We start from the raw sequence: 16,674 nt of genomic DNA, 5'->3' as shown, positions 1-16,674 counted from the left end.
GTGCAGAATTAATTAAAAATGATTAGAGGTACCAGATGATGAAATTACTCATACCACATTGGGTTAAATGGTTATTCAAAAATTTCTGGAATAAAGTCTTGTGTACACTTAATCTCTATAAAGTAAAAATACTTTTTCATGAAAATGTGGACAGTAATATTCTGTTATCAGTTTACTAGTCCCTCCCCTTTTTTAGAAAAAAAAGAATTGATTTTGACCTCAGTTGACCCTATTTAATCACTCCTGATCAACAACTGTCCATAGAGACACCATAAATCTGATTTCTTTTTCCCTTGGACAGTTCCTCTGTTTTCTGCCCTTGAAGTCCTGTTCATGTGGATTTCTAAGTGCAACCTGTGCCCACAATACTGAAAACCTGGAAAGAATGGCAGACAGGCGAGCCAAAGAAGAGGTGAATCCCCTTGCGAAGGGGCAGGTTCAGCTGCATTTTATGGGAGTACGTAGTGGTGGGGAAAATCTAGAGGGGTGGAGGGTGGCAGCAATGGTGCTTCAGAGTGCTAGAACAGGGTAGTGTTGAGCAGCGGGTGTATGTAGGTATTTGGAGCTGGGGGACTCGTGGTGAGGGGTAAGAGGCGGGACAGACGGTGTTCGAAAGGGAAAAAATGTTCTCCAATTGGCAGGTCTTGCAGCCAGAAGTGGTGGAGATGGGGATGATATCTGGGATTTGGAGATATGTGGGAATGGATTTGGGAGTAATGGGAGAACCAAAGGAGGGGTGGAAAAGATGGATGACAAGAGGCTCGGGCTGGGGAAAGATTCAGAAATGACCACTCTGAATGATGTAATTGGGGTTTGAATGGTTTGTGGTTAATAAGGTCTTTTACTGAGGCCCTAGTATGATGACAACTGAAATACAGCTGGTGCCACTTGATAGCTGTCTCTGCAGTCTCATTTTCACTGACAGAATTTTTGCGACACTAATAGTATGATGTACTTCAGATGCTTCCCTTATTCTGCTCTTGATGGAGGAGAAAAAAATCAACTAAGTTCAGATAACGCTGTAGGAAATGCAAAGTTAAATACTCATTTTTTTTCTTTTTTGAGGTAACAAAAAATAGTATCTTATAAATAATGTATATTTGAAGAGAAGGGCATTGTTCTGAATATCTTTGCTGCTCAGCCAAAACAGTCTGCTTTTGGGCCAAACTCTAAGGATATATTTTACACTTTATTTTATTTGTAACCATCCTTGGCAAAGGGGTCCCAAAGCCTTTTTAAAGCCATGGACTAGGGGGACCAATTCCAAAGCAGCCAGAAAACACTGTGAAATCTTTCTGGTTTTGTACTGTACAGCTTCTGTAAGATATGCAAGACTAACTTTTTCTAGCCTTCTCTTTAATTTTTCTTCTATTTCAAAATGTGGAATGAGACTTCACACAGTAATTTCAGATGTTATTAATGGTCTGTATCTGTTCTGGGGTAGCCAGAAGGCTTTTAATAACACCTTTCTAATGCTTTTAATAGCACCTTTCTAAGGGGTTCTAATACTTGCATGAAAGAGTAACCTTGTGACAGCTGTATTTATTGTAGTCTTTAAAGGATTCAATTTTTAGGAATTAGTTGTCATGGTGTTGCATCATGGAGCCCTAGTTTGCATGTTCATAGTGAGGATGCAATCTATGGGTATATTCCCAAGAAGCAATTGTGAGAAGGTAGAGTTGCTGTATTACTTCAAAGAGATAAGTTCTGTATTAGGTTTGTGAACTCATTAGACGCACTACGCCAAAGGGATTGCTCAGGGAGGAGTGAGCTGATAAGTCAGTTCTACTTGAGATGTCAGCTGGTAGGGAGCACATCATGTCTTCTCTTTGCTTCAAGCTCTGCAGCAGAACATCTAGAAAGAGTCCTGCTACCTGATTTTCCTATCACCTTCATAAACTTTTTTTTCTTACTGGGGGAGGAACACAAAATATTCATCGTAGTATATTTAACATGTCTTCATACCAGTTGATTTCTCCAAAAACTTTAACTACTTTTACTTTATACACTAACCTAATCAAAGGAATCTTCTTCTAATTCACTTGTATAACAGAGGACTTTAATTGTAAACCACAACCACATTTTAAAGTTTTCTTCTGGTTCCTACTTTTCCCTTGTTTAAAAATTCATGGAGTGCTTTCTGGCACTGTGCATGTGAAAAATGTCTTGTTGAAAGAAATCCCTCTGAAACCATGGAACAAGTCAAAAATTATTGTAGCCTCTGCCATTGTTCTTGTAGGAAACGTTTTTATTTTGTTATGTAATAGCTGATCATATTTTCTCACTTTCTCTGCAGTAGTTCTGATGCTGGTACAATATATTGGAACACAAATGTAAAAATAAAAATGTAAATGACAATTACTGGCAAGGCTAGGAAATTATTAGTGTTGTTTTTTAGTCTGCCTTTTATGAACTGCTTTAAATTTCCTTGTTATGCCAGAATGTGTTACGTATGTGGTTGTGTTTCACTTGTAGTGTGCATTGGTTCGTGAGTGTACAACGCCTGAAGGCCTAAGTGGCAAAGACAACTTGCCTTCTTTAAATGCAGGTAAGTATTCTAACTTCCATTAGAGATGGCTGTTGGAATGCTCTATCAGGTCCTGAAGAAGTTGCAAAAAATTGTAGCAGAGCTCTTAAGAAGCTCTTCAAATCATGTAGAGATACTTAATTTTAATATTTTATACATTCTTGACAGTATCATTTTGTTAAGAAATGTGAAGAAAACTTTTTTTTTTCAGTATGTCAATTATGCTTTCTGAAATGCTACTGAAATATCCCACTCCAGCATCTTTACAAATCAGTAATTTTTCAAGACTGTGACTTCAGTGGCTATGGAATTAACCTCATAAGTTTGTCATGTCATTGCATGATGTCCTGTTAAAATAATTATGTGCTATTTGCAATTGAATACCCAGGAGAATTAATCTTTCTCATAGTTGATGCCATGGCAATTTCAGTTCGATCTGAAAGCTGTATGTCCTAAAACTAAGGAAGTTGTTGGCAAGTCATTCTCAATTCTAGGTCAGCTCTGGGCTTGAGTGTACAGTGCTGAACTAGAACAATTTCTCTTTCAATATACTGAGAAATATTACATGCTGATATGCTGCACTGTAAAAGTTTTATTAGCCCAAGTTTATGAATCTCCATTGCTCTACAGTAAGAATGTCGCAGATAAGTTATATGGGTCATCAGAAACCACTGCGCTGTCAAGTATTCTGTGTGTTTGCAGCATGCAGTTGAAGAGAAATGTTACTGAAGTTTTAAAACCTTTTAAAACCTTATTGAAACTTTTTCATATTACTTCATTGGTAGGACTGGAGGCTTAGTAGTCAAGATTTGCAGTCTGAAGGAAGCACTAGAAACTTACAGAATTAGTTTTCTTATGCATGTGTAAAAGCTGTATTTTCCTGTGATTTGTTGAGACTAGATCAGAACTAGGGAAAAAACTCCTTTTTCAGAATGGCCATTTCTTTTTACTGCTTCAATGAGAGACTAGAAATGTGTGTGTAGAAGCTTTTAGTTGATTGAACTACATCTCATTCTGGAGATTCCTTAACTGAAAATAGCTAGAGACAGGAACAATGTCTTATATCTTTAGGTATCTATTTATGGCTCTTGAAGATGAGATACAGAGCCAGTTGCTTCATTTGGTCAAATCAGTACAGCTCTTTGATTCTGACTCTGTATGTCATCCAGCTAAGTGGGTCTCAAAGAACTTTCTATTCAGAGAAAATGTCACTGATTGCAACTGAATTCCTTTAATTTGCCATTGGCCGGGTTTAATTTTTTTAATTTATTTTTGGTGGGGAAATGATGTAGTTTGGGGAGTGAGTTGTGTTAGGTTGTTGGAACTTACACCATAGATGTCAGCTTTAGGAATAATCAAGTTTAGGTCACTGTCATGAGTGTTTGCATGCGATTCTACAGCGTACATTGACAGCACTTAACACATCTTTGTTTGTTGGTCTTGTATCCAAATGCAAACCCCCAACTCACCCAGCATTGCCAGGGTTTACAAAGTCAAACATGCAAAAGTGTTTTTTGTTGGTTTTGGTTGGTTTGGTTTTCTTTTTAAAAAAGAGGTGAGGGGAAACAGCAGAATTGCAGATAGAGCAGAATTGCAGATGCACATATGAGAAATGACAGTATACAGTATATTGGAAATAGCTTTCAGATGCAGGAAGTTTGTTCTAATAAGTACTTATTCTTCACTTTGCTTCCTGTACTTGTGACTTCCCCTTCTCACCCCAGCGTTGCCTGCACTTCCCTATAGACACCTGGCACCAGTAACAGGTTTTGTCAGTCCCATTCTTTTCTCCTTGTTCTTAGTGAACTCCCAATTTCTTTTCTTAGGAGACTTTTGCTTTCCTTTTTTACTCACAGCCTCTTGTCCCAACCAGTCAGACTTTTTCCCCAGCATGTCTCCGTGACTGGGATTCATGTAGATTAAAGCTGTCTGCGTTGCCTGGAGATCAGTTTTCTCATATGGGTAGCAGTGCTGCCCTCATGCATGTTGTACCACACATTAGCTCTGCCCAAAAAGGTATTCGTCCACCCTGTAAGAATAAGACATCCACAGTCTTGCTAGCATTAGAAACTAGGAAGGAGGCAAGCATTTTCAATAGAGGTAGACAATTGGTGCAAGTATAAGATGTTAAGTTCAAGTCAATCTGTTTTGAATTTTTACATTCTTTCCTAAAGCTTTACACTTCACATCATTGTCAGATCTGGGAGGAATGCCGTAGATGGGGTAAAAAGGTTGGACTTGAAAAGTTGGACTAGATGATCTTAGAGGTAGGTCTTTTCCAACCTAAATGATTCTGTGAAAAACGTACATCTCTGTAAAAGATTTACCATCAGGATTCAAGTTTATAAAGCACGGAACTTTCCATTATAGATTTCATAGCTTGAACATCATAGACCATCCTATGTTTTTTAGCCTCATTTTCAAGGCAGCTGGACCATTTTAACTGACAATTTCCAAAAATAATCAGTTTAAGCTAGACAAATTTCAGTGTGGCAAAATTGGAGGCAATCAAGAACAAGGATTGAAGGAAAAAGAAGAACAGCAGTAATATGATAGAAGTTGAGGTTATCAGCCGGCCTGTATTATCTATTGCCTGTACTACTTTCCCTGCTGTGTACATACAGAGCTATCTACAGTACAGCATATATTCCACAAACATAGGTGTTTAGTACACGTGTATGCTGTTGTAAACATTCCTGTTTCACTCTGCTTCATGTTGTTTATCAGGCCTTCAAACCTATGAAATTGAGAAGAAAAAAGAAAAAAAGAAAAAAACCTGTGTGGTTCTTAAAGCCTGTAGGCATAGGTGCATGCTGGCATTCTTCTGAAACTTAAATCTTAATATATAGAACTCAGAGCCCTCAAGTGAGTTACAAGGCACTTATTGAGTGAGGAGGGAATGAATATATTTCACAAACACCTATTAGTATTCTGTTTATACCCCAAGAGATTGAATTTGTGTCACAAAATTCAGTTGTTTGTTTCTAACACAGGAGTGTTTGCCAATTGTTTGCAAGAAAATGTATTGGCCTTTGCAATGAAAAAGAGAATAAAAGTAATAGCAATTAAGCAAAAATTTAGGATGTTGAAATTATCCTATCCTAGCATAAAACATCTGTCCAAAAAAGGAAAATATAAATAGAAACACTGTTAGTGAATTAGTGTGTGGCAGCGGTATGCTTTGATCTATGTTGAACAGGGAACAAAAATGAAAACAGAGTATTGAATTTTTTATTAATTTTTTTATTTTACTTGTAGGGGAAGCAGTGTGAAGTATATTGCATGGAATAAAAAGCACAGAGGTCTTTAAATTTAAAAATGAGAATGTCCAAAAATACAGATGGTTAAATATATGACATTGGCTTCTAGGCTTCACGCTATAAAGAAATGTTTTTAAAATAAATCTTTCTCTTTCTAACCACAGGAGTTTATCTGGAATTGCTTTTTTCAGTACCTTTCATGATCACTGTCTAAATACTGGAAGGATTACGTTTATGAAACTTTCTTTTTAATAACTACTGTTTATAAAAGCTAAATCTAGTCTTGCCATCTTTACCATTCAGGTGCTTTTACATGCCTTCTGGATTTCTTTTTTTTGACAACTTGGTGTGATTAGAAAGAAAAATGTATCTGAGACTTCTGTGGAATCACATGACTTTAGTAGCTCTGTTTATAAGAAAAACACAGTATTGTGCAGCTCATTTTGACAACCTTGAACTCTAGCAACAGTGCAAATTAGAATTAATTGATTTCCTTATAAAAACAAAATTCCAAGGCTTTTTTTTTTTTTTTTTTTTTGAGTTTGTAAAGGAATTTTTCGTCATAAACCCATGGGAAGATAGATGTTTTGGCCATTCTAAAAATCTGTTTTTATTTTTTTTTTAAAGAACTAGAAGCACTTGAGATTATTCCACTCTGAAAGTTCAGCATCAGAGGTATTACCTTCAGATAGTACCCAACAAATAGCTTAATAATTCTAACAATGGTAGAAGCAACAACTTTGGATCCATGTTTCTGAAGTGATACCTAGTCTCCTTGATATCATGCTGCAGTAGTTTTACTTTTCTGTTTATTTTGTTTGTTTTGTTTTTTTCGTTGATGGTAGTTTTTATTGCTGGTAATGATGGGAGGAAAGAGATTGTGGAGCTCTGATATGTACATACGCTGATCAACTAATCATTCTGTGCATATGCATTAGGTTCTCACAGACAAAGGCGAATTTTTTGAATGTAATAGATTATGAGTACAAATTCAAACGTTATTCTTGGAAAAACTTTCTTTAAAAATTTCTTGGAAAGTAAAATGCTCTTCTCTCTTCTACACCTTTTTATGTTTGTGTCTTGGTCATCATCAGTTGAAAACTCCTGGTGAAAGTTATTAGCCTGCTTCATAGTAAACAGGTGGTACTACACCTAATCTAAATCCTAAAACTGCTTAAGGTTTTTGTTTAAGGCCAGACTTGATTTAACCAAGTTTATTGAGCTCCCTCTGACATCTGAAGATTGTCATTCCATGTCCTGTTAATGATGGGTGCCATATATCTGCTGTATGGATTGGTAGAGGCTGTCAACATTATTGGAAAACTGACTTTCTAAGAAAGAATCTCAGCAGAAGACAAGGAGCATAGGAAAACATTACAGCATATTTTAATGAAGTAATATAGCAGAGCCCAGACACTGGATGGAAGTTGAGGTTACAGGGCTTGGAGAATTTTTGAATTTTTTTTTTTTGTAGTGGGGATTCTCAAGCTGTAAAATGTGTGCAATGACACTTGGGCATTGAGGTATTTCAGGTGCTAGTGATGAACAAAAACTGCTGTTGTTTATAGGCCATTGCCATCAATCCTCTATTATGTTTATTTAAAAAAAAATAAGTTCTGACTTTTATACGTAAAATCAATCATAAAGGCAAAAAGACTGAATGCTTCCAATTTCTCTAAGACTGATTAAAGAGATCTCAATGGCAGGAATAGAAAACATTAAATCAGCAATTTCTTAAATGTGAATATTTGCAACATTCCTTTCTTAATGAATTGTGTTTATAAAAAAAAGCGAGCTTGATTAGATATAAAAGACCATTTGTGTATCTTTGATAACTTGGCCTGTGTTTTTTGTTCTATTTAAGTCAGCCTGTGTAGGCAATAATGGTGGCAGTGAGTTGTAAAAGAAGCTGAAATTTCTACTAGTAGCTGTCACTTTGACAGCAGCAGTTTCCTCGCAGCGCACATGGGAAATATATTTGTTTGAGTTATAGACCGTTCACTGGCAGATCAATGGGACCCTGGTCTAAGGCTTTCTTTTTTTTTTTTTTTCCAGAAGTCTGGTAGGAAAGTACTGTTGGAGGATTTGGATGTCTGTCCAAAGTCATTTTGTGTTAGGAAGCAGCAGATGTGTATATTTAATGACAAAAATTGGTCCCCCACAAAGCTTATTGAAGTAGTCAAACAAAACTTTCCTTTCCTAGCTTTTTACCCTATCAGTTAAGAATGGCGGGGTGGGAGTGAGGAAATAGACATTTCCTATCTCTATTACAGAGCATCATTGTAAGGTCAAAGTGGAAACAGCCAACATGCAAGAGCTTTAAGGTGGAAACCGTGGTGGGTTTTAAGGATAGCCTTCCAAGTTACTAAGTACCTTGATATTTTTTTTCCCATGTCAAGTTACAGTAGTGTTCTGGGAACAGTGTGTAACATGTTTACAGGATTGTTATCTTTATTTTTATCAAGTACCATTTTCTTGACCATGTCGCTGATTGAGTTTCCATTAAAGTAGATGCACAACATCTATTTGTGTTAATGATTTCTATATGTGCATGTCATGGAGAAGATGCGTCAGATACAGCTAAACTGTGAGACATGCTTCACTTGTCCAGTGCAATTTATTACTAATGTGAATGATTCTAGCAGATGGCATGTGGTAGTATTGACTGTATGCAAGTTCATTGTTTACTTTTTGCATTCCATTTTCCCTAATTGCACTGTAAGTATAAGAATAAAGAGCATAATTTATGTTCTTACTACACTGAAATGCTAAATTCACAGAATACCTGCTACAGCAAAATATGAATTACTTATTGTACTAGCAATATGTCCTCCTCATGCTGCTATAATAAATAAAATATTGATGTACATAACAGAATTTTAATGGTTTTAAAAATAATTGTACAAGCTGGAGGGGGAAATAGCATATTGTTTTTAGATTAAGTTTGTTGTCAAAATTTTTCAGTCATATAACCACAGGAAAGCAATGATATAATTTTTCTTCTTTGTAGTGTTAAAGAATCCGATCTGTAAGTTATATAGATTCCCTACTTCTGACAACAAGTGGATGAGGATCCGGGAACAGATGGCTGAGACCACTCTCTCTTTCCATGTTCCTAAAGAACTGATCAATCTGCACATAAAGGAGGATATGAGAAGGTAAGGATGAGGAAGTAGCAATAGTCAGTACTATATTTTTCTTAGAAAAAGGTATGTGATGAGCTTAAAAAATAACAATTTAAACAATGAAATAGGCAAAATATAGTGCTCTTGGGCTGTTAAGAATTTGCAGCTGTAACTGAACAACAGAATTGATTACTTGTAACTTTATAAGACTCTAGTGTGAGTTCATTAGTTCTGAGCACTGAACGGTGCTAGAATGCTGTCATGACTTGAGATGTGCAAGAATCAACATTTGGTTAACAATATACATTTTCTGAAAAGCTAACGTATACAGAAACAACACATGACGAGTGTGAACTGCATTGTAGAATGTTTGGCTTTGTGCCTTAGTAGCACTTAAACCGTTGATAAATATTATGCAAGCAATGGAAAATAACATGTTCATAGTTAGTAAAGAAGCAATGATAATATAAATCACTTTCTTTTAACTAATTTACGTTATTTGACATGAGAAAAAGGTACCGAAGTAATATAATTTTGAAATCTTTGCTCATGTTGGGCCTTTTAATCAGGAAAGACTTAGGATCATCACAGTATGTATGGTGTGGGGAAAAAAGAGGATAAGGATCACCAGTGGCCTAAAACTTGTTTGCCCAAATTGCCACTGTAGGGACTGAAATTGTGATCTGCCTTTGAATAAATTCTGCTGATACAACTGGGACAAAAGGTAATGTTTCAAGTTGTCCAAGGCTTCCCTAAAATCTTACCTGCTTTTTCCAATGATACTGGATGGTGTAGTAAAAGATGTTGCCTCTTTCCCCATGAATCTTGCCTAAGTTGTCATCTTGTCTAATGTCTAAGAGCAGCACTGTAAGCTAATTCTGCATCCCCAAGTCATCCTGTGTATTTTCAGGCATTCCCTCTTCTGCAGCACATCGGAGGGGTTTACCTGGGGTTGTTTATGGTGGTGGTTGGTCCTGCAGTAGGAGTTCAGATCTATTTTTATTCACCTCATCTACTGCTTCTCTGTGATTTCTCTGTGCCAATACAACAGTAGGTGTCAGGCCAGAATCTTGCATTTAATTAAGTCAGTGGACTGGTACATACTTCGGTATAGTGATGATGATGGGTTATAAAATCATATGTGAATCATTATATTTATTTTATTCATTAACACCATGTTTAGGTGTTTATGGGCCAAATCTTTTTTGAGAATACTAATGTGTAAGGTTTTTTAGTATGCAATAAAAATAGATTATACTGAATACACAGCTCATCCACTGCCCAAATTTTCATTTGCCCCATGGGTAAATGTCTTTTAAGTGTTAGGGGATTACTTTAACCACTTTTACTTCTTATGTATTATCGTCTCCAAAGCCATAATGGAAGTAACAGTGCTTGTTGTTATTTCAAATAATAGCATTCATCTCTTTGGATAAAGGCATAGTTTAAAAAAAAAAAAAAGAAACAAAAAACACTTGTTATTGATTATTTCTGTTAAATGATCTTTAAATACTCACTGAAATAAAGAAAAGCTTTGAGGAAGAAATGTAAGTAGAAGTGGCTTGAAGATTGAGGCAAGTGCTCCTGGTTTTCCTGACTGCCAGTGTGATACCAGCGCCTGGTAGAAGATTAGGGGGGCTGTCTGAAGGAGGAGGTAAGATCAAGGGGAGCAACACCTTTTTGTAGGATATAAGCAGATGGAAGGAATAAGGGCATCTGTTTGCCTATCAGTGTATAAGCGTGTAGGTTGAAGCTTCAGCTTTGCACATGCTCTGCTGTCTGAAATAATTACAAAGATGTGTGCTCCTTACATTTGTGAAGTAGTAAATTAATGTAAGGAAGTTACTGCTATGCTAGTTCTTGAACTCTTATAAATATTATGGTGTACCATCTTGAGGCTCTTTCCTTCTGAAGTATTCTTTTCTGCATGTTTTTTTCCCCAGTGAATAAATATTTTTGTCTCAGAGGCCACTTATTATGCTCAGCTTGTTTCGTTTCATTCCTATTGTGGATTCCATATAGTCTGAAGCAATTACGTATAAAAGATATCCAAGTTCAATGTTAATCCTATTCAGTATTGTATTTTAAACTGTAATTTAAATTCTCTTCTCATATTTCTTAAGATTGTTTATCACTTGATAAAACTACAATGTTCATTGTTAACCAAACCTTTTTCATTTTTGGACTTGATACTCTGTAATACGTAACCACTGAGGATGTTTAACTTTGTTTTTCAGCATGGAGTAAAGTTTTAAAGATATTCGTACATTAAAGATGTTGTCAAATCCTTCAAACCTCCTTGGAAGAAGTTTTAATGAGTTATATGGTCATTTTTATTGTTCTAACAAGGGTCATATAGTCTACTCTGCTGCTTTTTATTAAAACAAAAAAAGTTTCTTCAAGAGTTTCCAGTGGGTCCTTTCCCCTGTTTCTCTACACTGATCTTGTCCAGATTTTTTATACCTATCTTTTATACCTTAGTTTATAACTTGTTCAGAATTTTTGCCAGCCTGTATAATCTAAGCTTGTAGTTGTAGATGTAGTTTTTGTTGTACTAGATCAGCATAGAAAGGGTTGTTAGGCATTGGAATGGGCTGCCCAGGGAAGCGGTTGAGTCACCATCCCTGGAGGTATTTAAAAGATGTTTAGATGTAGAGCTTAGTGATGTGGCTTAGTGGAGGACTTGTTAGTATTAGGCCAGAGGTTGGACTAGGTGATTTTGGAGGTCTCTTCCAACCTAGATGATTCTGTGATAGCAAGAGAATTAGGAAAATACAGTAGAACCCGCCATACATACCTTTCAAATTTGTTGCTAAAGCTCTTTTTGAGTCCCTTAGGGCCAAATTCAGTTTTGGCTAAAGGGCAATTTCACCTTCTTACGGCTGAATTTGGCCAATGGCATTTGTGGTCACAGCCCGTAAACAAATTTCAAGGATAAATTGCTCAACTTTCCTTGACCCGTCTTTCCAGAGTACAAAGCACATTCCAGCTTCCTGCTGGATCAGGAATGGCTGTCCCGTCCCAACTCCAGTAGCCTTTTCTCATGCAAATTTATGCTGTGGTCAGTATAGTATAGATTTCACGATCTGTTTTTTGAATTCTTACTTGCAATATTCCAGAATGGGGACAAATTTTAGATCGTTTGAAAGGTAAATGTTTTACTCTTTTCTTTTAATATAAAACTTCAGTAGAGGAATGGAGACAGGCAGAAATGCTCTATATTGGCAATGGGCATTGATTTTGTGGACCTTTGCGCATGAGTTTTTAAATTATTTGTTTTTGAACAATGGCACTGCAAAAACATTGTGTTGATGGATGTAGTGTGAAAAAGCTACACCAAGTAAACTTACCATAACTTTTTAAGCTGTTGGAACTCACCACATTTATATGGACACTGTTAATATGAACTGGCATCCACTTGAAGACTTTTGAAACCTTAATTCAGGTAACTACCTAGCATGATTTTTCATGGAAGTAATTTTTTGAACACTTGAAAAAAAAATGCAGCAGTAAAATGTAGCTCAACTACATGCATGTGAAAGTATTTACCCTGCTGTGCATCAGAAAGGATACAAAACATCTCTTTCACCATCAGATGCTGCATATAGGAATACAAATGGACAAATGCAAGTGTACCTTAAATTTTTTTGAGTAGATTGTGGACAATTGCCTACCTGCAATGTGATTCATTTTATTACCATACAATTATAAATGAATAGAAGTTACTTTCGTGTGTGAATACTATATAATTCTCTGTACTCATGATTTCACTGTTCATAACTAAATTTGGAAAAGATGGCCTCTGTTAAAGTCTAAGAGGAATTTTCATCAGACTTAATGAAGTCAAATTTGCTGGGCTCTACTTTCTACACTGGATGTTTAAAGCTGTAGTACATTGGAATGGAGTAATATTTCCTGATTTGTTCTGTGGTAGTTACCTATAGATAACATTATTATTCAGCAGTGCTGAAAGTTGTTATAAAATGTTAATGTACTGGCTACCCTGTCAGAGGAGGCTTTGTGTTGCTGTTCTATGCCAAGTCCACATAGATTTTAAGACTCCAGAAAGTAATTCTGTACCAATCAGCAATGCTTCTCAGAGATCGGTTGGTAAAAATTTCTGGTTGTTTGTGCACAGCATGCCCTGGAATCCAAGAATTCAATATCAAGCAAATGATCTAACTTGTAAGTCTTGTTGAGTCTCCAATGTGGTAGTGAAGAACAGAACAATACAAAACCGAAGTAAATATAATCTTGTTTTCAAGGCTGTAATTATTTGAATACAAATTCTGTCTTCACTGAAAGGAATTTTAACTTCTATGTGGTTAACTAGATTTTGCACTTACCTGTAGTTACCTGTGGTTCTAATAGCACTAAGTTAGGTGTAATTTTGTCTTTTCGTGTCACTTGATGCAGAGAGTACAAATTTAGAGACATTAAGGTGTAAACATGATTTTAAAAAAAAGGCCCTGTACAATTTTATTGTTACTGATGTCATAAAGACAGCACAGTTTATTTTGAATGAGACACTGATTAATAAATTAGGGGAAAAAAACACCCACAGAAGTATTTAGATGCCTGAGTAATCATGCAATTAATTATATGATTAATTTTCCCACATATATGATTCCAAGCTGAAAGAAGTGAAGTGATAAATAAAAACTGTCAGAGTAAAATGTTGTTTCAGCTCGATGATATAAGCAAAACGATTGTCTTAATTTGACCTAAGATGATTCTACTATATCCTGATACAGCAGGAAAATGTTTTATATATATATATATATGTATGTATGTATATATATATATATATAAACTATTCACAATTGATAATTACTAAAAATAGAATTTAGGTATAAAATGTAAATTCTACAGATGCCATTCTGAGTATTACTGAATTTGAGACTCTTTGCAGTCACGTGATTCAGGAAAATTATTCTTCACTTTTAAAATAAATCATAGACCTAACTTCAAATGCTTATGCTATTTGAAGATTTGAGTCTTTGAAATAAACACAGGTAATAAAATATCCCAGGAAGGGAAAGAGCTTCCAGGCAGAAAGAAAGGAATGGGTTTAATTTAGCTCATCTGTTGCCTATGCTTTTGAATAAGAAAAAGTGGGGTGGATAGAAACGCAAAATGAACTTTAAAACTCTAGCTGTCAGGGACAGTTCAAAATATTCTCAAGACTCTGCAAATCCCAGTTTATTCTCCACATATACATGGAGAAAACAAGTTGTAAAATAAATTTTTAAGATGTTTGTATGTGTGTATATCTACTTTTTTTTTTTGGACAAATGTTTGAAGAATGAAATAAGTAAGCACCATCTCATTTTTAGTTATCTGGCAGGTTGGTCTTAGCAGAAGCTGCAACAGTTTTTAGAAATTCTTTAAGAAGAGGAAAAACAGCTTCTGTTTTCAAGAGGTTCTCAATGAAAAACATCAGGAAAGGAAGAAAAGTATCATTTTATTCATTTTCATGGTAGTTTCCCCAGAAGGGATTAAATCCTCCTTAGTAATTATTTGTCTGCTTTAGAAACAATATAGTAAAAAGGCTATGATTCTTTTATTTCTGGAGAGGGTGTTATATTGTTTTGATGGGTTATTGCCTGTATATCACAGGGACCATAACTTGTTATAAAGAAAAATGAGAGTAATTTTATTTGCTTCTCTTCTCCAATAAGATGTAATGGTTACCCATAAATATGTACACTTTAAAGTAAAATTTGTTAGGAAAACTAATTCCTGTGTTCCTTTCCTTAGAAGGAAACTTTTAAGTTTCCATTACTTATGGGAGATTGATTCATGCCCCAAAGGTTATGGTTTATATTTACTCTGAAGCTCCCATTTGATAAGTATTCAGAACTTTGTTACCTTTATCCTGTTCCTATATCCTTATATTCAGTGTGATAAGAAAGTGACTTTTTCTGTTACAGTGGTCATTAGAGTGCATGACGCAAACTAAACTGTTTAAGTAGAAACTATCAGCATGAATAATAGAAGAAATTCTTTGTGCCTCTTTCAGGTTCTTGCGGTAGTTTGCTATAATCCCACAGCTAATGTGTCCTTCAATAAGCAAAGCTTGACTTGGTAAATCAAAAGGTAGAATGTTAATCTGAGCCTTGGGTGCTCAAACTTCCATTGATAATAGGCTTCATTGAACATTTGCTTGGAATCAAAAATCATGTGTACTTTTAAGTTACGATTCTGACAGTAATGGTATTTAATTGCTTGTAGTCTTGGAAATGTCATGCAGTCTTCACAAATCGCTGGGTGCCCCAATGCAGTTGTTTATAAAGAGAAGCACAGATGTTTTTACCTAGGGACCAATCTTGCCAAACGATCTTGTGTATCAACAGCCTGCTGCACAGCCATACTTTCCATCAGCAGGGGAAGGTTGGGTAAAGCTCAAGTCCCCTAAAGAGCCAGGTGTCCATGAATTGTAGCTCTGTAAATCAGGAAGATATAAGCTGTTGTTGGTTTTAAGTAGGAGCCTGAAATGAAGATTCATGAGAGCTCTAATAGTGCTGTGGGATCCTGAGGAGTCTCATAATTTACTCTTATAAATTTTTGTCTATTTAAAATTGTATTGTGTTAGCACCAATGACCATTAATCTTTGTACTAATGATCATCATAATATAGAGTGCTTTCAGCAGATTAGGATCTAGTATTTAATTTTTCTGCCGTAATGGCAGAAAAGTTTTGAAGAAAGGGTAAAAGGTAGATTTGCAATTTTGAAATGTGGAACTACTTCCAACCATAATGTCAAGTGCTTAATGAAAGCTTGGCATACTTTGTGTACTAAAGGAAAAGAATGGATGTGAAAAAGAGAAAGTGCCCTAGAAAGGCTTAAAAATAAGTTAGCTTACATTTGAGGAGGAGTAGGAATGGGACAGACTCTTTACATCCTCTCGCTGATTAGATACAAAATGGAGCAAGCTTGTGCCAAGGTCTCAGAGGAAGATATTAAAGTAGTTAAGGCAGGAGACAATGGAAGTTGAGACTGTCCTGGCTGATATTTTCCATCACGCACTGATAGAAAAGACTGTCTTGGAGGTGGTTTGTGGGGCTAAGCAGCAAGATGTAGGAAGCAAAACTTGGATTTGATTGTGTAAGAAGGGTTGAAGTTGATGCTAAGCACAGAATGTGTCATGGTGGTGAGTGCAATTACCTGGAAAAGACTTTGAGAGGGGATTTGGAAGATTTGGAATGGGGGAAGATCATGACAAATAGCTCTATTTTACAATACTGAGTTTTATTTTTTACAATACTGATCTTACTGCTCTGTTGACAAATTATTTGAAATTCCATGCTTGAATTGAAAAGGTGAATCAGTAACCGATTTGCCCTTATGGAGAACCAATATAAAAATACTGACTTCCATTTATTGCACAGTTGTTTTTAGACGTATTTACTGTTTGAAATGTATTGTCAAGTTGTTCAGTGAAATAAGTTTGGGTATGAAGTACTACAGTATTATTAAAACACGTTTTTTTAGATAGAATGTTATGGGTTATTACTGTGGACTGTAAGAGTCATAATTTAAAAAACACTGTGTTTATACATTCTGTTTATTTATGAGGGGGGCATTCCTAGTAATGCTAATAAAGCTTGGTACTATGAAATATTCTTGGTGGAACTTAGTTACAGAAAAGATAATTCTGTTTTCAGCCATGTCTCAGAACAGAGTTGCACTGAGTCACCAACAGCAATGTGACAAACAGTAAGAATTGACAACACACAAATAGTATCCAAATCCAAAAT

General features: G+C 35.7%; 1 protein-coding gene across 11 annotated transcripts in view; it reads left to right on the top strand.

The window, feature by feature from the left end:
* Nucleotides 1-16,674, top strand: part of INPP4B (inositol polyphosphate-4-phosphatase type II B) — a 294,090-nt gene that overhangs the window by 185,495 nt on the left and 91,921 nt on the right. For 9 of the 11 annotated variants that reach the window (XM_048074997.2, XM_048075001.2, XM_066996676.1 and 6 more), the window contains 3 exons: nt 302-457; nt 2,476-2,548; nt 8,798-8,945. In XM_048074997.2, coding sequence (XP_047930954.2) covers nt 302-457; nt 2,476-2,548; nt 8,798-8,945 — 377 coding nt within the window. The remainder of the gene's footprint in view (nt 1-301; nt 458-2,475; nt 2,549-8,797; nt 8,946-16,674) is intronic. The other 2 variants (XM_013197799.3, XM_013197801.3) reach the window with 2 other exon arrangements.

Source organism: Anser cygnoides, chromosome 4 (assembly GCF_040182565.1).
Source record: "Anser cygnoides isolate HZ-2024a breed goose chromosome 4, Taihu_goose_T2T_genome, whole genome shotgun sequence".
Lineage (NCBI taxonomy): Eukaryota > Metazoa > Chordata > Aves > Anseriformes > Anatidae > Anser > Anser cygnoides.
This window is presented reverse-complemented; position numbering and strand designations above follow the sequence as displayed.